Source organism: Littorina saxatilis, linkage group LG2 (genome assembly GCF_037325665.1).
Source record: "Littorina saxatilis isolate snail1 linkage group LG2, US_GU_Lsax_2.0, whole genome shotgun sequence".
NCBI lineage: Eukaryota > Metazoa > Mollusca > Gastropoda > Littorinimorpha > Littorinidae > Littorina > Littorina saxatilis.
The window spans coordinates 48,467,666-48,488,918 of record NC_090246.1 but is presented as its reverse complement, the minus strand read 5'-3'; the positions used below and the strand labels follow the sequence as shown (position 1 = coordinate 48,488,918).

Below are 21,253 nucleotides of genomic sequence, written 5' to 3'. Positions count from 1 at the left end.
TGTACGTGCACGCATGCATGGTGTGCGCGAGTGTGCTGAGCAACAAAAACAGCATTAAAAAGAAACTGACCGTTGCTTGACACTGGAGCGACCCTCCCCTTCATTGTTGGAGCCGGGGATGAGGTTGGAGGAGGACTCGTTGTGCACGATGCTCTTCCACAGGGCGGTGCGGGACATCTCCTCGCTGATGTTGACTGGGTCGATCTCCGCCTGGATGGTGACGTGCTCCATGTTGAGACCCATGGCCAGGGGGATGGCCGTGCTGCCCTCTATTATACTGCGTCGCTGCTGCTCAACACAGATCAAAAGATGATGATGAGGGGTAGAACAAAGATAGCACAGTAGAACCCCCCTTTTAAGACACCCATGGTTTAACACCCCCCCCCCCCCCAAAATGTTTTATAGTTCTGCTGTTTTTTTAAGTCACCTTGCTTTTACATGTTTTCTCTGTAACTATACCTCCAATAACATATGAAAATGACCCATAATAATCCCTCTCCGCAAGTTAAAGGGCGTATCAAGTTTACCAATCATTGCGCTACTCTAAACACAGTGACTACATCAGGGGACACACACACACCTTGCTTACCATGATACAGTTTCAAATTCTAATTTCAGACGGCACCAGATTGACTGATGCAGCAGAAGGGGGGGGGGGGGGGGGATGGGGAGGGGGCGTTGGGAGTTGATCAAGGCCAGAAGGCTTCATCCTGCTCGATGCTTCACACCTCTATTAGTCCCAGAATTTTGTTGAGGGGGCCGGGTAGCTCAGTTGGTAAAGCACTGGACTTATAAACCTAAGGGTCAGCTGGTTCAAATCTAGGCTGAGACAGACATGAGTCCACTTTATGTGCAGACTCAGAGACAGTATCCATATCCCACCCTAGTGTCACCACATTGGCACGTGAAAGACCTCAGTCATTCTGCCATAAGTGCAGGTGGCTGATAACACCTAAACACGCACACACCTGGGTACCGCGACTCCTGTTGTTGCTTAAGCTATTCCACTGGGAGAAAGCGACCCAAAATTTTAAGTAATAGAATAATAAAGTAAAGTAAAGTAAATGATATGATATGAGCCATCATCTTTTTTTCCCAGGTTGAACCATGAAAATGTCACCTCTGTACATTTTTATAAAAGTTGTTGACACCAACCTCCTCCTGCTGGATGATCTCGTCCTCCTTGGCACGCTTGTGAGCCTCTGGCATGATGTCGTCCAGCCACTTCAGCTCTCGCTGGTCAAACACCCTGTCCAGGCCCTTGCGCACAAAGCACATAGCCAGCACCTAAACAAAGACACAACACACACAATCACAACCATGTGATGCACAGCACCATATAGCTAAGAAACTATAAAGGGAAGTAAGCGCTAAACAATTAGATAACAGTAGTTGGTGAGAGTTATGCAGAAGCAGTCTTCTGGCACTAAGAGAATAAGAAGCATTGAACGACTTTCATCCTCAACAAAAGAAACAGAGTTAAATGTGTCAGCCATAGACTACTACAGGGCAGGAAAGAACTATATCCGCTTCATTATATATCCGGTCTGATGCCAGCCTGACTTTTTTGCATGGCTGCATATATTGGTCATAATAAATCTGCCTGAACACCATGATAATATTAGTTACCCTTCCTTGATTAAGACTTTTACATTTTTCTGGCAACTGCCTGTTATACCACGAAATGAGTAGACTCACAACAAAGAGGGACACTCTTCCGTGCTTGTTATTGTTTGTTTGAGCGTAGCAATTTATTGCTTGGCGTAACAGCGTAGCAATTTCTGCTACAGTGTAGCATGCTACACTGAAAGCATATTTTTATTAAGAGTTGGCAGCTCTAATTACAGGATCCTTTTTATGTGTATTTGATCTTGTGCTTGTGTGTACACACAAAGGAGGATTATAGGTACTAGCAGGTCTGCTATTAATTTGACCTGGGAGATTCACAAAAATCTCCACCCTTATACCACCAGATGAAGCCGGGATTAGAACCCCGAACCTTTAACACTTTCGCGACGGGAGGTGACTATATTAGTAATAGCGCTGCAACGCCCACGGACGGGAAGTGACCATTTTAGTATTAGACATACAAGGTACACGACTCGTGATTGCTTCCCGGTTTTTGAAGCTTGCAGTAAATTGAGTTGTTTCCCTTGACACACTTGGTGTGCCCTTCCGCCATATGCAAAATTAGCCTGGTTTGTGCGGTTTTTTCGAGAAAAAAAATGAATCGAAGGCGAGCCTTGTCACAGGAGGAGATTCTCCGGATGTTGGATCTTGAGGACCCTGTAGATCATGATTCCGACGTGTTGTTTTCGCCTCAAGAAAGCGATAATAGCAGTGATATTGAGCAAGAAACAGTCCTGTTGTTGCTGCTAGTATGAGTCGGCAAACTACACGTGTTAGGGTGGTACTGCATGAATCTTCGAATGTGTAGTTGCAAGGGGGGCGTGGCAGCACTGATAACAATGGATGGCTGGAGCCTAATCCTTTTGGAAATGTTCATAGGTGTACAGTTGGGACTTTGTTGTGAAAATGTGACTTATATTCAATATGGATTACCTAGACATCATTTGGTGTGTGTCACAGTTTTGTTTCATTTGAGTCAGGATGCTGTGAGTGAATGCGGGATTTGCTTGTTTTTTTCTTTGTACTGTCTCCTTATTTCTGTGTAGAATTTTAACAATATTTCAGCTAATTCATAGGTTTTACACCTTGTTTGGTTATAAAATTATTTATAATACTTTCTGTTAAAAAATAACTTTTAAAAAAGCAGTGGAAAAGAAAACACACACAAAAAAACATTAAAAAACACAAATTATCCCCCTTTCACCCCCCCTTTGCTAAAACAAATTGCGTGACAAACTTATAAATAGCACGACTGAACTGGGCATCCATTTTTTAATTAGTACACAAAATTTGGTGGTGATTGGACTTAATTCAAGCTTGCTAGACAGATTTCTTTACAGTTACTGTTTTTTGGGAAGTTTCTTGGTGGCAAGCTTGGGCAGGCAGGACGTTAACGCCGTGGCAATGCTAGTCACAATAGTGTTAAGCTTGAAGGCAGACATCAAATCAAATCAAATTTTATTTTACGAGGTTTGTGGCATAAGCAATACAAACAAGAATTTTTTCAATCAGCCCTCGCCCAGAGAGGGACTACTCTAACCACATATTGTATACAGACATTCATATAACAAGAAGAGCAAACGCTCGATCGAGTCACTTTCGCAGTTCTGAATATTATATGAGGCATCAGATGGACAGGAAGAAATTGCTATTCACAACACAATGAGTCACGTTCACATAAAATTTGAGCCCGGTCACTTTTATAGTTTCCGAGAAAAGCCCAACGTTAAGTTGTGTGTTGCCGAACAGAAAAGGCTAGTTATCTCCCTTGTTTTTCTGATAACGTTCGTAAAAGGCTACAGATGTAAATACTTTGATGTAAAGAATAATCCTACAAAGTTTCAATCACATCCGATGAACTTTGTCAAAGATATAAAATGTCTAATTTTTCCTTTGACGCTGACCTGTGACCTTGAAAAAGGTCAAAGGTCAACGAAACCATCGTTAAAGTGTAGAGGTCATTGGAGGTCACGACTAAACAAAATATGAGCCCGATCGCTTTGATAGTTTCCGAGAAAAGTCCACCGTTAAGGTGGTGTCTACGGCCGGCCGGCCGGACGGACAGACTAACACTGACCAATTACATAGAGTCACTTTTTCTCAAGTGACTCAAAAAATGATTTAAAAAAAAATGAAAAACGAAAAAGGTATAAAACAGAATTCACAGGACTATGTAATAATAATAATAATGATAATAATAAAGTGTATTTATATTGCGCCTATCCCTTACAAAAAACAAAAATATTTGGCTCTAAGCGCATTACAACATGTGTAGAGACTTGGTACAATCAAGTCTGACAAATACAATAACACAAAATACTGTCGGTCTCTTAGGTATAACTGGGAAAAGCAGCTTAGACATTTAAACACTGCTACTAAAATCCTCTAACAATGCATACTGCTTTACAATATGCATTTATGTATAAATATAGTTAAAGAACATCGAGTTAATAGGAATTAGAAAAGGTTCTTATGATAAAACTATCTAGTGAACGACGAAGAAGAAGAAGAATAAACCTATCAATGTCAATGTATAACAAGTCTTTCAACGTAAATGGCCAAAGAAACAATGTACACATTACAGGCTGTACACGCTAATCACTAACCACATCCTAACCACTCGGCCACTGTGCCCATCCTCGGAGCCATCTCTACGTACCATGATAGGGAAGGCGATGGAGATGGACTTGATGGACTTGATGACCCACAGCACGGCCAGGCAGAAGACCTGGATGGCGGTGAAGAGGTGCACACGCTTGGTGCGCACGTGACGCAGGTAGGAGAAGTCGGGCTGGTACTTGGCCGGCATGAACCAGATGGAGAGGCGGTCCACCAGCTGCATGCCGCGCAGAGACGACACGCCCATGTACAGGAACACGCCGTACAGCACCGCCATGGGGATGAACTGATAGGTGAGGGGGGGGGGGGGAAGGTAGATATTGAGAATAAAAATAGAAGAATTGTAGGTTGTTCCAACATTTAATTATTGACAACAAAACGTTATTTAGATATTGAGGACTTCTCGTGAATGCAGCTAAGTATGTATATAAAGTTTCAAAAGTAAACTTTGATTTAATTAACCCCTTCACTGCCCACCCCGTATGTAATACGTGGTCATTTTTGGTTTGTCGTACGCCCATAACCGTATCTCGTACGTGGGATTTGTGTCAACAACATTTCAGGACATTTCTGAAAACTAAATGGGAGGTAACCACTGTCCAAGTACTTGTAAGGGTTCTAAACACAGTTCTTTCCCATAGACCGTTCGGATAAGCTACTACCACGTGTTGACAACTCACCACTGTGCCTAGACATAGAACCGATCTATTAGTATTCACAATGGCGGCCGAAAGTCGTACCTCAACTCGTAGACCTGTTTTCAAGCGATACAGTGTTCTGGAAGCTCTACAAGAAGTGATTTATGGATTACCACACAGAAGAATACTTTTATGGGCTGTAATGTGAGTACCTGATGTTTGACACCAGTTTTAGCAGTGTTTTGTGTGGTTTTATGTGCTGCAATGTGTGTGTGTGTAAGTCCGGAAACTGTAATTTTTGACAAAAATGGTCATAATATCAATTTTTACTATAACAATCACAAACAAAGTCCAATGATCATGTCATCCTATAATAGCCAAGGGTATAAGCAAAACACATGCCAAAGATCTAAGAGATATCTCAATAAATGATCGAGCAGTGAACAGATTAGTGAACCTACCGAAGAAAGCGAAATTTTGCCCTGGCGCACAGCAATACCAAAATGCTGTTATACTGTGGCAGTGAAGAGGTTAATATACTTACCAACTCACATAAATAGCAATAACTTTGTTTGGTTGCTAGACATTGAAGCACTCTTACATGGTAACATGGGGAGATAACTCTAAAACAAAACCACATGCCATATAAGGCATGGTCCGTAGTGGTTATCTCCCCTATCGGTGTACCACACATGCGCAGGATGTATACCGGTGACACTCATTCCATCCTGAAACATATACCCCTTTTATAATTTGCGGGGCAGGCTGGGAGGGAATTCAGTATGTGAGTTGGTAAGTATATTAATTAAATCAAAGTTTACTTTTGAAACTTTATATTAAATTACATATTCTTACCCAACTCACATAAATAGCAGATTGCTAATTTAGGCGGTGGGAAAATGTACTCACAGTTAACATCTTGTAAGTATCTGGCCTGCAGCTACCATAGTTGGCAGACCGAAAGTTCCATCCTGTCGGGCTGGCAGACCATGTGTACTATAATAGCGGGTACTTAAAATATCCCGCAGATAGAAACTCATGACTACGTCCTTGGACGTTCAATAAGCTGCATTTTTTTGTTTAAACAGTATTTTATTCGTAAACAGACACATGATAATATAACAACATCATTAAGAAGGAGCACAACAAGTTTAAAACTTATGATAAGTGCTCACATAAACATGCCTGAAATTTCATGGCGGAATATGATCAATGCAACACATTTTTGAAAAAAGAGATACAACAAAAAACGAAGTTTGAATTAGTTTGAATTATCGAACACAATCTGTGTCAATACCGAAGACGAAAACAAATACAAAACGAGAACGAAAGACACAACAAAATATCAAAAAGTAGATGGGCCCCAAGTAATATATTTAAAAAACAACAAAACAAAACAACATCGAACTAAGGTGTCCCAAAGCGGTTTGATTTCTCAATATAGCTTTGGACAACAACAAAAATAGCACTATTTTCAAATATGGAAATGTTTGAATCACCTGTCAGGAGTGTGTCAATATTAACAAATTCTGGAGCTAATGTACCGATTGTTGCGGTTCTTGCATCATTAAACAGGGGACATGATAACAAATAGTGAAGAACAGTTTCAGCAAAATAACCACAAGAACATTCCGGGTTGTTTACTAGGTGGCGATTAAACATATCATATTGTAAATCACTCATTCCAAGTCTTAACCTGCAATGCAAAACTTCAGTTTTGCGATTTGGGGAATAGTAATATGGTGGAATTGAAATATCAAAAGCTGTGAAATGTCGCTTGAACAGACCAACAGAATCACATTGTTGTATATTTTCAGGCAACTTATTCCAGAGACTAGTTGCAGAAGGAATAAAAGATGACTTGTACAAATCTGATTTACACTGGGGAGTCTTACGCTCTAGTGGGTGTCTGTGGTGGTAGGGATTTAGGTCAGAAACAAGAGGTAGCAATAAAACGTTGAGGTAATTTGGTACATTGCCGTGGACCATTTTATAATATAGCATTCATTTGTGACGACGTCTTCGCTCTGTAAGTGGTATAAAGCCAGATTCTGTGTACAAATTTTCGTGTGAAGCAGACATGGGATTCAGAAAAAGTGATAATTAAGGAAAAAGAAGGTGGGGGTCTGTGGGCCGCAGAAGGCCCCCAGTAGGGTCCAGGGGCAACGCCCCTGGTCGGGGTCTGGGGGCGAAGCCCCCAGAAGCTGAAGGTGTTTAGTGTTTTAGACACACAAAAATGGCCCTGAAATGTATATTTCAGCTTAATCATAGAGCTTCTATATTAATGGCAATAACAACAATTCAAACAGCAGGGAAACATATGAAAGAAAATTGATTTTTCTTTTCTTTACCTCACCTTGAATTAAAGCAGAACTGTTTTCCATGAGTAGAAAATAGTTTGTCAGAGTCCACGGCAAGTTGATTTTAGCAAAAGCATCGCCAACTTTCACGTCTTGTGTCTTCTGGCCTTTCTCGTCTTTCCAGCTCAATGATACAACTTCATCGAGCCAGTCGAATCTCCAGAGATTTTTCTTGTACTTCTGCTGGTCAATTTCCCGGGCTAGAACGGTTTCGTCTCGCTTTAGCTTCCTCATCATTTTGGCAGGTGGCTCGAAGCGATGTAAAAATGGCGCCGAATCATTCTCATACGGTATGATTATACTGAATCCCTGTCACGATCTAGTGACATGGATCAAGAAAGTGTCACTCGGTGGGGTGCCTTCTCTTGGTCAATTACGATAGAAAGCGCCTGTGCGTGAGTCTGGGTTACGGCAGAGTTTTGCTGACAGCGCAGGATAAACACGGATATTGTGTCGCTCGGATTTCACGGGGTGATTTCTGCTGTCGAGGCAGAATTGTCGATAGCTGAACTTGATATGTGACAAGGTTAGTCACGTGTTTTCGTCAAGGTTGTCTGTTTGAGACATGATAACTGGACACTTGACAATCAGCGGCAAGAGGAGAAGGGTCGGTGTCTGCGTCCTTAGAGTATGATGGTTTTCATCACGACTAGATATTTCACTTCTATCTACGTGCCGTTCTGCTAGCACAGTTAGGGCTCTAATGGAACTTCAATGAGATACCACCTTTTCGCTGTTACATGTTTGCTGAGGACGAGTCGTCAATTTCTCTTCGCCGTGCGGGGATGGTTCTTCACCGCATAAAGTATTCGGCAAGAGGTTGGATGGTGTGTCACTGTTGACGAACAGAGGCCATTCCAGGGAGGAAGCGGTTTTTGCTTCCATGAGAGTGCTACATTCATAGGCTTTTTGAGGTAATAAATCATTATTTAACGCTGTTGACGAGTCTGTGTTTGTGGAATGAAATACTCTCTGTTGTTCTTTCCAGGTTAGCGCATAATTTGCTCTTTGTGACGCTAAAATACTAATCTGTATATGGTTTTTGCAGATATGGAGAGAGGGAAGGAAATGGCTGATCTGTTGTTGTAAAAAGTCCGTTTGTGCAGGCCCACGTGCTCGATGAGATATGTAAAGATGACATGTTTAAAGGTGGAGGTTGAGGGGTAGCTGGCATGTTTAGTGCACCGGTGCTTTCTGTTGCAGCCTTTCTATCTTCTGTTTGGCTGCCTATCTGCGGGACACTGTTAGCTGCAGACGCTGTAACCGGGATCATCTGATGTAACCAGCTAACCGGCTAACCAGCAAACCGGCTAACCAGCGACTGGGTGCGGCGCCTGATGTCTCCACTTTTCCCTGCTTCGTAACAACGCCAGCCGGCACTACATTCTACGGAGCAGTTGTGGAGACTATGAACAAATTACAGGCCGTCCACCCAGTGGCAAAACAAAGCTAAGTGCACCATGTCTTTGCACCCCGTTGACCACCGTTGTCATCTTTTCTATTTGTGATTATATTCGAGTAGTGACAACGTGGGGTGTGTGACACCTGCATTAACTAGCACTTTTGGGCAGATCAGCTATATCTCCCTAGCTTTACACGGGATCAGCGTGTTACTATAATTTTCTATATTCTAACTTGCATTTTGTCAGTGACCATTGGTTTTACGTTTTGAACGTAAAAGAACATTTTGGGAGTGAAGTCTCGAGGGAGGTGGCGAGTTGTTACATAAACAGGCGTCTGAAACTTATACTTTTGTTGTTTCTATTAAATTGTATGACTGCGAGAGTGGATCGTGGTGTGGTTAGTTAGTTAGAAGTAACTAACCGTTTCATAATCACCTTAAGTGAGATACTGAAACGTGACAATCCCCGATAGCTACGTTGAAACGGTGACTGTAGGAGACAAAGAGCGCGTTCCCATACGGATCGACCAGCAACAGTCTGACCGTTTTAGGAACCAACCGTTCAAGAATAGTATGGAATGGAGCGTCACGATCAGCGGACCGACCAAAAAACTTGGGTCTATACCTACATATACCCCCAAATTTTCTCAGCAGATTTGCACGAATCTCAAGAATGATCCCTGGAGCCTAAAAATTTACGGAATTCCGTAAATTTACGGAAGAATCCCATGTCTGGTGAAGTGCCTTTAACAGCACCAACAATAATTCTAATGGATTCGAGTTGCAGCTTCTCCAGCTCATCTGAAAGCTTCTTTGAACACTTATCCCACACAACATCGCAATAATCAAAATGAGGTAAAATAGGGATTTATACATTGCTTCTAGGGATCTTCGACTAAGCCTATATTTATAAGATTTTAAACAAGCCACAAGTACTCGACAAGTTGCCATAATAGACTGTATGTGTAAGGCCCATTTACAATTATTTTGAAAAACAACACCTACATGTTTATGACTTTCTTTTTCTATGAGGGCTACATCACCAAAAACAAGGGGAAATGTGTGTATACATCGTTGACCGGAAAAAGGATATTAACTCTGTTTCGACTGATTAAATTTCACTTTCCATTTAATCGCCCAATTTGCAATCTTACCTAAATCAGAATTAAGTATTTCAGTTCTACGGAAAGGGTCATCGAGGCTTAAATACAGTCATGCTGGTATCATCTGCAAATAGTTTAATCACTGATTCAATATTGTCAACAATGTCGTTTATATAAACCAAAAAGAGGAGAGGTCCTAATACTGACCCTTGGGGAACACCCGCAGAAACCGGCAAAAACTGTGACTTACAACCTTTAAGCTGCATTCATAACTTCTGCAAGTCTTTCAGACTTGAGTACAGCTAAAGAAGAGGCCCACACTCTGACTTCTTGAGTCCGTGCTGCCTGAAGAGGGAGGACTGACTGCCCCCCCCCCCCCCCCTTTTTTTTCTTGCCACCACTTGTAGGCATGCCTAATCAATGTGGCAGTCCATCTAGCTAAGGTTGACTTCACTAAGTCATTGCCTCTACCAGTGTTGATGGATATGAACAAGAGCCTTTGTTTTGGTGATCTAAACGGATCAGTGCGAGTCAGAAAAGTTTTCAAAACTCGAAATGTTCAATTGGTTAAATATGGCTCTAGCGGAGCCAAAATATTGCTAAGTGGTTTGAATTGTACTATCGAAGCTGGTTTCTCCGGTTTCTGCTTATTTGTCAGAAATTTTGAATGAAACCTAAGCGCCATAGATCAGTCTTTCTCCAAAGAGATGTCTATAGCAAAACCAGACAGAAAATGCACTTACTCCCACTTCTCTCAGAAGCTACTAGAGTAAGCATGACCGCTTTCCGTGTTAGATTAGCAAGGCTAGTTTTTGTAACGGATCAAAGAATCCGATCTCAAAAGCTCCAAAACTAGGAGCAAATCCCAAGTCGCGATTGGAGATTTGTTTTCAGCCAACCGAAGGGAGGCTCCCTTAATCACGCTGGCTATAAAGCCCCCAAGTGAAATATTGCGACCTAGCTGTTTCAGTGCAACTGATATCGCGTATCGTCTTAATTCAAAGACGTGGGAGAAAATTCGGAAAGCCAGGATAGGTGGTTCGCCACCTGCATTGAACGGAGAGAAGTGGAGTTCTTTCCGTTAATATTACGCCATTTGTTCCAAGCCCGTCAATGTGACACGTAAAACGAAGACGCTGAACCCCTATGGGATCTCTGGACCAAATCCAGAGTTGAGGCAGAAGCCCCTGAGCGTCTCAATGATTCCCGTACAGTAGACACCCGTGTGGCTCGAGTGTAAAAAACGGCGCCCTCTTGCCAGCCTAAAAAGGCCTGGCAACCAAGATTGAATGGGCCCATACTGTGCGACCGGCAGGCCGCTCAAAGTAAAATCGAGAGTATTGATCTTCCATGCTTCGGGATCCGGTAACGGGGAGACGAACATCAGCAGAAAGCGAAAGTACCGAGAGGCAAATACGTCTATCAGCGGCTTCTCCAAATTTGCCCGAAGGCGTAGAAGCGCGTGGTGAGATAGAGTCCATTCTGTGTGGACATTCTTGGCCGACCGACTTTGAGAGTCCGCCAAGTCATTGAGCCTCCCAGGAAGGTACTTCGCTGCTAACAGTAATAACATCTCGTGGTGGTAACACCACATCAGAATCTCGCATGCTCGATGTGGCAGCGATAGGGAGCGAGAGGCCCCCCTGCTTGTTGAGATAAAACGCCACTGTGGTGTTGTCTGATTGAATCAACACATGTTCTCCCCTGACAAGGGGAAAGAATTCCACAAGAGACAGAAAAACTGCTTCGCTGGTGGAGAGAGAACCAATGGGAACGCCTTGCATGAGCAATGGTGTGAGAATCCATTGATTGGTCGTGTCTGTGAACCAGTCGAGAAAAGACACTAACATGTTCCAGCCCTTTGTTTGTTTGCTTAACGCCCAGCCGACCACAAAGGGCCATATCAGAGCGGTGCTGCCTTAGACATTTAATGTGTTCCAGCCCTGCAATTCCAGTTTCCACCTGGAGTACAGGGCTTCTAGGAAGGGCCGCTTGTACAGTCTCCTCAAAGAGATCAAAACGGCCATGGATTCATTTGACTTAGAATCGAAATCAGAGCCCTGAAGCTCTGAATTAAATAAAATGTAGCCACTTCCGATCTATTTTGTGTATCAAAATGTGGAAGTATGTGAAATGTGAAACTTGGCTAAGTGATACTGGCCATGAAGCCACATGCCAACTCTTGACTCCACCTGGCTATTGTTTAAAGTCATGCCCCCGATCCTCTAGAGGTGGTGGGATTGCTGTTGTTTTCAGGAAGTCGTTGGAACCTTTTGTTACTTTCAGAACATCCGCTCCTTATGAACACACTACCTTTGAAGTTGTAGAGATGGTGATTACCTGCTCTGGCACTAGCACTTGTGTGATCTGTATATACCGCCCTCCCCCCAATGCAAAGAACAAGTTCACATTCCCCATGTTTCTCACAGAAGCTGAAGAAATGCTTGAACATCACAACACTCACACCTCAAACATCGTCCTCATCGGCGACTTCAACATACAATTCGACCAGCCACAGAACACCGACACAAGACAGACGATGGACCTTCTTGACTGTCACGACCTCAAACAGCATGTAGACGCTCCCACACGCAAAACACACATCATTGACTGGATTGTCACCCATGAGTCCACTGACCTGGTGTACGACATCCTGCTGAATGACTACCTCAGATCCGATCACTCTGCAGTTTTGTTCTCTCTTAAAATGGCCAAACCATCCAAACAGAAAAAGCGCGTAGTCCGCCGTAACCTCAAAGAAGTTAACACTGACACATTTCGCGCAGAAGCAGCCCGCCGACTGCTTGATCCTCCGGTATCCTCAGACCCTGTACGTCATTACGACTCCACTCTCAGCACACTTCTTGATGAACATGCGCCCGCAAAAACCAAACTCATCGTAGATAGGCCTTCTGCACCCTGGATCACAGCTGAAGTTAAGTATGCAAAACAGTTGCGTCGCCGAGCAGAGAGGAAGTCGCGAACCTCAAAGCTGGTAGTTGACAGACAGATTTACAACAAGCAAAAGGAACATGTTCAGACACTCATCGCAGACGCCAAAACATCGCACTACAGCACCAAAATCTGTGAAACAACCTCTGCCAAAACACTCTTCTCCACAATGAATGACCTTCTTGGCTGCTTTTCTGCTTCTCCCTTGCCCAACAACATCGACCCCTCCAAACTGTCGCAAGCTTTCTCTGATTACTTCCATAACAAGATCCAAACCATCCGTGACAAACTAGACAAAATCCCACACCAAAACTCTGAAACTCCTCCTGCATTTACAGGCACTCCCTTCACACACTTTCAGCCTCTCACTCTCACTGACCTGGAGAAAGTCCTCAAAGAAATGACCTTGAAAACCTGTGACCTTGACCCTCTTCCCACACAACTCTACTCTGATTGTCTTCCTGAACTCCTCCCTTCTATTCTCAAAATCATCAACACTTCTCTGCAAACAGGCACTGTCCCCAACTCCTTTAAGACTGCTATTGTCAAACCTCTACTGAAGAAACCATCGCTTGACCCAAACACCCTCAGCAACTACCGCCCTGTCTCAAATCTTTCCTTCATCTCCAAACTCCTTGAAAGAGTCGTCCTGAAACAACTCAACTCTCACCTTCTTTGCAACAATCTTCTCTCTCCGCTTCAATCTGCCTATCGTCCTCACCACTCCACCGAAACTGCCCTTCTCAAAATCACTAATGATCTCCTCCTTGCCACTGACCAAGCTGAAATCTCTGCCGTCGCTCTACTTGATCTATCAGCGGCCTTTGACACAGTCGACCACAACATCCTCCTTCAACGCCTTCAGCACACCTTTGGTATCCATAGCACAGCTCTTTCTTGGTTCTCTTCTTATCTTACCGACCGCTACCAGACTGTTTCGATTGACAAACTGAACTCTGACCCCATCAGACTTGAGTGCGGAGTCCCTCAGGGCTCAGTCCTTGGGCCTGTACTATTTACTCTCTACACTCAACCTCTTGACCACATCCTTGACCGACACAACGTTTTCCACCACTCTTTTGCCGACGACTCTCAACTTCACAACAGCTCTTCCCCTGACCAGTCTGAATCTCTTCTTTCCTCTATCTCTGACACTATCACTGACGTGCAGAATTGGATGACAGAAAACAAACTTCAGCTCAATAGCAACAAAACTGAAGCTATCCTAATTAAATAGGCACTACATCCAAACTCTCCAAAGCCACCTCCGACTCTCTTCAACTCTCTGACTCTTCTGTCCCTCTGTCTTCTGCTGTCAAAAACCTCGGAGTCACTCTAGACAACACCCTTTCCATGAAACAACACATCTCTTCTGTCTCTCGCACCTGCTACTTCCAACTCCGCCGCATCGCCACTATCCGCAAGTACCTCACCACAGATGCTACCGCCAAACTGGTCACTTCCACCATTCTCTCACGTCTTGACTATTGTAACTCTCTCTTGGCGGGTCTTCCCTCTTCTTCTATCTCTCGTCTCCAACGCATTCAAAATAGCTCTGCCCGTCTTGTCTTACGAAAGAAAAAGAGAGATCACATCACCCCCCTCCTAAATCAGCTCCACTGGTTGCCCGTTCCTGCCCGTATCACCTACAAAATCAACACTCTCACCTACAAATGCCTCCATGGTCTCGCCCCTGCCTATCTCTCCGACTCTCTCTCTCTCTATGTCCCTTCACGAGCACTCAGATCATCTGCTGACTCCCTCAAGCTCAACATCCCCCACACCAAACTCAAAACAGCAGGTCAACGCTCATTTTCTTTCCAAGCACCTAGCCAATGGAACACACTACCTCTCCCCCTCCGTCAACAACAGTCCCTCGAATCATTCAAATCTGCACTCAAGACATTCCTTTTTTCCAAATAATCCATGCATTCTACACTGCCCACCCCATCCCACCCTGAATAACTGTACATATTTTAATGGTTGATGGTGTGTGTGTGCTAGTGACTTTAAGTCTCCGTGTGTGTGAATGAGTGTATGTGCGCCTTGAGTCGCCTGTTGGTGAGATATGTGCGCGTTATAAATATTCGTATTATTATTATTATTAAGTAAACATCCGTACGATCTATGTAAGTGACCCAATAGGAAGGCCCCAGTGCCTCCCTCAATAAAGTGGGAGTCCTAATCCCCACCAGCCGCTGTGGTAAAACACAAAGGCGGAAAGAAGGGTGATGCAGAGCACTAAACTCCAGTTGACATAACTGCCAAGAGTGTGAGTGAAAGCGTGCTTTTGTCGGCCCACCGACCCCCACCGCTAACTTTCCCCGAGGGGAAAAGGGGTGGGTATTTGGCACAGCGCCCTGCCGAGAAGGAGAGAGCATGGAGATAAAAGCCAAAACCGAGACCGGCCAGCCTAGCGCTTTTCTTTTGATAACAAGACAAAGCCGAGGCCTGCCGTGCGCTTTCCTTTTGCTGTGAGCTTTTCTTTGTTAGAGAAGAGTCCGCGTGCAAAGAAGAGGATTCGAAAAGAGAACCTTCGAGCAAGGAAGAGATTAAAGTCTCGCCAACAGAACCATACTGTCGGCCGAGGCCTTCTCCCAGGCGAACAGCAAAGCTACATCCTTTGTATATGCGTCCCGACAGAACACAAAGGTATCCAGTGAGGACGTAACCGCACAAGGGAGAGAACGAATCAAAGTCTTGGTCAAAGATGATAATAAAAAGAAGTGCGGCCACAATCTTCCACAGCCAGGAGATCCTTGTTCTTGCAAACAGACAGTTTCTCTTTGCTATAAACATCCAGATGGATGTTCGTCAAGTCCGGTGTAACCAGGAGCGGTTCCGTAGTTAGAACAAAAGAATAAACTAAGTTCTTAGGCTTGGTGTTAACCGAGGCCTACGGATAGCGCTCAGAAAGTGATGCGCTACTTGCGCGGGTGACGCAAGCTAAAGCAACGCTGCAGCAGGTGCTTCGCCGAGCGCTGCCCACAAAGGAAGTGGTGGCAAAGGAGAATCATTTGAGAAAACTTCCACAAGTTCAAATGCCACCGAGGGAGGATCTAAGAACTTAAAGTTCGAAGATTTTCCTGAGAAGGCTCAAATCAGCTGAATGTGACGCAAGCCACGGCAAAGCCGAAGCAGGAGCTTCCCCATGTGATGCCAGCAAAGGCAGAGGTGGGGCAAAAACATCGTTTGAGAAAACTTTTACAAGTTGAAAAGCCACCGAAGGAGACTCTAAAAACTTAAAGTTCGCAGATTGTTCCTGAGAAGGAGCAAAATCAGCCAAAGCTGATGGTGGAGTAACGGCAGATGACGATGCTACTGCTACCCCTTCAGGGAAATAGTGCGTAGTAACCTCTGCTGCTAGTGCCAACAAAGATGGCAGCTTAGCCGAAAGTCGAAAAGAGGCATCCCCATCTGCCTCAGAAGCTTCGTCTTCCATATCCTCATCATCCTGTTCAGTAGTATCCCAACGATCGTCGAAAGGATGAGAACCGGAAACCAATCCCGCCGAGGCAACATCTGCCGAAACCGGAAAAGGTTGGGAAAAAAGATTCCCGGAAGCCGGAACTCCGTGAACGGATCCCCCATCCACCTGCCTCATGCCAGCTGAAAAACTGGAAGAGGAAGTGGATGCAGCCTGTGTAACAGCAGCGGAAACCGCAGTAGCGGAACCGGAAGCCGAAGGCTGATGAGTGCCAACTACCAACACAGACGTGTTAGCGGCAGAAGGCAATACCATCCTGCCACCGGAAGCCGCAGCCGCAGCAGCGGAAGCGGAACCAGCAGTGGATTGGTAAGCATCAGCACCAACCGGACCCATAGAATGGCGACCGGAAGATCCTGTTGTCCTACCACCGGAAGTAGCGGACACATGCTCTTCACACCCCAACCCATACCCCGGTAGGGCATAAGGCTGACGTGAGGAATGAACCTTTTGGCTGGTATGCACTTCCGCTAAAGCGGAAACCGTTGCCGCAGGTTTGCGTACTTCGCCAAGAACACCTCCTGACGACGCATAAGCGCCGAGAGGACCAGGAGGTGCTGATGTCTGAAATCAGACAAAATTTGTCAAAAGGAACCCCTGACGACAAGTCCAACACCACTGTTGGATCTGCAACAACGTCGGCAGACGTAATGGTTGCAGAAGGCTCTGAACGAACCCGTGCGAGAGCGCAAAAACACCGCCCGCGACGCTAAAGCGCCGAGAGGACTGGGCGGTGCTGATGTCCAGACCTGTTTACCCCTAAAACATTGCATGTGTATTTTCTGGGAGCAAAATGAGGCAAATGTGTAGTTTTGTAATTGAATGTGTAGAATTTCTCGTCGACCTATCACAAGAACAAGAACAATGATTGCTACTTTTTACCACATGTATTGATGTAGTTTGCATTTATTCATAGCTTCATCAATCAAGTTACACAGCGCACAAGGATTTAAAGAACCAAATAAAACACATTATTGTTGACGAAGCACTGCACAAAACCAAAAACATGTGCACATAGACAGACCTTTCAAAAGTCTTTTTTGCCTTGTCCTCTGCCTCCTTGTCGGCACCCTTTTTCACAAAGCCATCCATTTTCTTTTGTTTCGGTTTGCCTTTCGCTTGAGTCACTTCGTCCATTTCCTTGTGGGATTTACTATTCACATGACGGGTACAATCAAACTTTCCACCGTGACTGACGGAAAAATGACAGTGCAATGAGCATGATGTTTTCCTTTCCGCGAAGAGACAAGGCATGGGTAGTCCTGATGATATTTTGGCAGAAAGACTTGGTTCGGCGCATTGCTCGTCTTTTTCTTTTTGGTCGGTGGCCTTTCGGAGTCATTTTCTTCACAGTTCTCATCTTCACTTTCGTGTGCTCTGCGTTCAGCCATTGTGTCGAAACGCCCGCGTGGTTTGGCAAACGCGTTCAGTTGTGCCCGGCATTCGCTTGGAGAAGCCTATTCAGCATTAACAAGCAACAACGTAACACCCGCGGGCGCTTTACGCGCTGCACGCAGCAAACGACTACTGGCCGAAAACATGGATTGGAAATGGATCGGTCAAGCGAGATGAAGAAAATTACGGATTGTGATATGCGTAGCCGAAAAAAAAACAAAAAAAAAACAACCACGTTTGCGTAGAAAACAACAGACTTGCGTAGTTGCGTAGTATATTATTCAAATTCGTAGTTTACTACGCTCAATGTGTAGTGTAAACAGGTCTGTGATGTCTGACAGGCAGACAAAAGTTCGTTGGTAGGTAAACCTGACGTCGAACTAAACACATCTGTCGGCTCTGCAACAACGTCAGTAGACGTAAAGGTTGCAGAAGATTCGGAACAAACCCGTGCGAGCGACAGTGCGTTACCTACTCCTGAAGGGAGCAGCAGAGAAGCCTAACTTGCTATTTGTTTACAATCAGCAGTTAACATTCCCTGAACCTCAGAATAACGATGACAAAAAGTCAAGAGGATCCTCTTGCTTAACTTCATTATGGTTGTAACACCTGAGGTTATTAACCGAAGCCGAAAAGTCAACTGAGGGAGAAGCGTTATCTATCAACAATAGAATAGAATGCTGCGTATCAGGGTAAAGTCCCAAGCTAAAGATAGCTTCTCGCTAAGGAAACTTTAGAACTTTGAGAGCTATGAGTAGTAGAAGAAGTTCGTGGTTTAGCGCCAGCTTTAACCGTTTTGCCCGATTGAGAACCAGGTGAGCGAGTCTGCTTGGCAGAGCTCTTAGTTTCTCTTTATGTCTAGGATGTCGGCCATTTTGAAAGTCAAACATGGTGGACAAAAGTTCAAAAGACAAGTGGCAAAACCTTCAAAAACGCTAAGACATCTTCTCGTTATACAAAAAAGAAACGCTCTCACCAATTCCTGAAGAAGTAAAGAAGGTCGTTGATTTGTTTGTTTGTTTGTTTGTTTGCTTAACGCCCAGCCGACCACGAAGGGCCATATCAGGGCGGTGCTGCTTTAACGTGCACCACACACAAGACAGAAGTCGCGCAGCACAGGCTTTATGTCTCACCCAGTCACATTATTCTGACACCGGACCAACCAGTCCTAGCACTAACCCCATAATACCAGACGCCAGGCGGAGCAGCCACTAGATTGCCAATTTTAAAGTCTTAGGTATGACCCGGCCGGGGTTCGAACCCACGACCTCCCGATCACGGGGCGGACGCCTTACCACTAGGCCAACCGTGCCGGTCCAAGGTCGTTGATATGTTACCAAGATTCGATGGCCTTCCCTGAGAGATAGGCCGATGGCTTAAAAAAAGCCTGAGCACTTCAAAACACGTCATGCAACGTGTGTTGAAGGAAAAGGAATGAGTGTCACCGGTATACATCCTGCGCATGCGCGGTACACCGGTAGGGGAGATAACCACTACGGACCATGCCTTATATGGCATGTGGTTTTGGTTTAGAGTTATCTCCCCATGTTACCATGTAAGAGTGCTTCAATGTCTTAGCAACCAAACGAAGTTATTGCTATTTATGTGAGTTGGGTAAGAATATGTAATTTAATTAGGAACACAGACCTGCCAACCCTTGCGAAGCCTCAAGCATAACAATTAAGATTTTTTGGAATTGTCAGCGTAGCATATGGTGTTTAAGTGTAGCATTGTCTAAAATGCTATTTATTTATGCTATTTTGTGCAAGAATATATTCATTTGTAAAAAGATTACTTAGAAAGCAGGAACACAAGTCCCAATAGGGAGTGTCTGCAGTGCCACTGTTCAGTGTGGATACCACTCACCTTCAGCACAGATGTCAGCAGTACAGAGATGCCAATGAACATGAAAATGGCAACTCCAGTCACACGCTGCTCCCTGCAACACAAATCATTCGTAAGACAAAATTATTCAATATATCTTGCAAGAAACTATTTGCAACACTGAGGTTCCTCATTTCTGATGACACCATGCACACAAAAATACAGATCATTTTTGAAACTCCTGCATCTGATGTTTTTGAATATGTACCTAGATAGATGTACCAATTACCCCAAGATCAACACTACCTTAACCTTCCAGAGCATAAATCATTAGAACATCTGTACATTTTGCTTCATCACTCTGTGTGCATCACTTCAAGACAATTATTACCCTGTCAAACAAAATGGAATCTAAAACTGACCCCAAACCGTAAAGCTGGGATGTTCTAACAACCAAAAGAACTTGCAAATGCAATTCCACGCTAACACAAAAACTGAGGTTGAGACAAAAATTATCCAATGGTTTTAAGCTTCAGCCAATGATCAGGCATGAGATTATGAAACTGAAAAAGCCTGAAAGCATTTCCCCCGAAATATTTTCATAAATGATGCAAAATTGTGTAATCTAGTGCAAACTGGGGATCTCAAAAATGAATTTTGGAGCTTTGAAAATGCCAGAAATCTGCAAATTGGCTAGAGCTAGCATTTCATGTCCAACAATCACAACAAAACTACACATCACAAAACAACAGAGAACAGACAAGCAAACTCAGTGCAGAATCGTCTGACCTGACACCCAGGAACTTGGGCTGTTCTCCAGGTGCAGAGCAGGTAGACTCTTTCTTCAAGGAGTTGACGTGGTTGATGGACAGCACGGTGGCGGCCACGAACCAGGGGAGACCCAGGAAGGAGTTGAGGATGATCAGAAGGGCCACGATGAACAGATCCAGGTGGTAGCCGCTCCCTTTCTGTTAGGCATATACACGCATGGGATGATAAAATAGTTGAGAAAAAAAGAAAAGAAAAGAAAAGCTTATTTTCTAACAAATAACAAGAGGATGAAAGTCGCTTGTTCATTTCAATGCTTGCTACTCTCTCAGGTGCCAGGATAATGGTCCCGAATTACTCTCACTTACTGCATTACACATGTGGCCGAGTGGTAACGCACTTGGGCTCGGAAGCGAGAGGTTGCGAGTTCGACCCTGGGTCAGGGCATTAGCAATTTTCTCCCCCCTTTCCTAACCTAGGTGGTGGGTTCAAGTGCTAGTCTTTCGGATGAGACAAAAAACCGAGGTCCCTTCGTGTACACTACATTGGGGTGTGCACGTTAAAGATCCCACGATTGACAAAAGGGTCTTTCCTGGCAAAATTGTATAGGCATAGATAAAAAATGTCCACCAAAATACCCGTGTGACTTGGAATAATAGGCCGTGAAAAGTAGGATATGCGCCGAAATGGCTGCGATCTGCTGGTCGATGTGAATGCGTGATGTATTGTGTAAAAAATTCCATCTCACGGCATAAATAAATCCCTGCGCCTTGAGTCCGAGTCTGGAGATACGCGCGCGATATAAGACTTCATATAACAAGTATGCATTTACGATTTAGAGCGCTTACTTCCCTTTGTTTATCAGATAACAGATTACAAGGAAAGAAATGCAGTCTTTTCTATCCAATAATTCTCCTAACTATTTCAGAAGAAGAAAGAAAAAAAGTATACAAAAATAGATGATGTTTGAAACTAACTCTTATGGGCTGCAAAGGGGTTGCTTTTTCTTGGAAAAAGAGCTAGGCAAGCTAACCCAGAGACATTGTACGTCAATCACTAGCAAGAGGCATGTTTCT

General features: G+C 44.2%; 1 protein-coding gene across 3 annotated transcripts in view; it reads right to left on the bottom strand.

Moving 5' to 3' along the window:
• Positions 1–21,253, bottom strand: part of LOC138959111 (sodium-driven chloride bicarbonate exchanger-like) — a 133,376-nt gene that overhangs the window by 12,303 nt on the left and 99,820 nt on the right. For all 3 annotated transcript variants that reach the window (XM_070330460.1, XM_070330462.1, XM_070330461.1), the window contains 5 exons: positions 20,199–20,377; positions 19,452–19,524; positions 4,289–4,534; positions 1,156–1,287; positions 71–288 (listed from right to left, as the gene is read on the bottom strand). In XM_070330460.1, the coding sequence (XP_070186561.1) occupies positions 71–288; positions 1,156–1,287; positions 4,289–4,534; positions 19,452–19,524; positions 20,199–20,377 (848 nt within the window). The remainder of the gene's footprint in view (positions 1–70; positions 289–1,155; positions 1,288–4,288; positions 4,535–19,451; positions 19,525–20,198; positions 20,378–21,253) is intronic.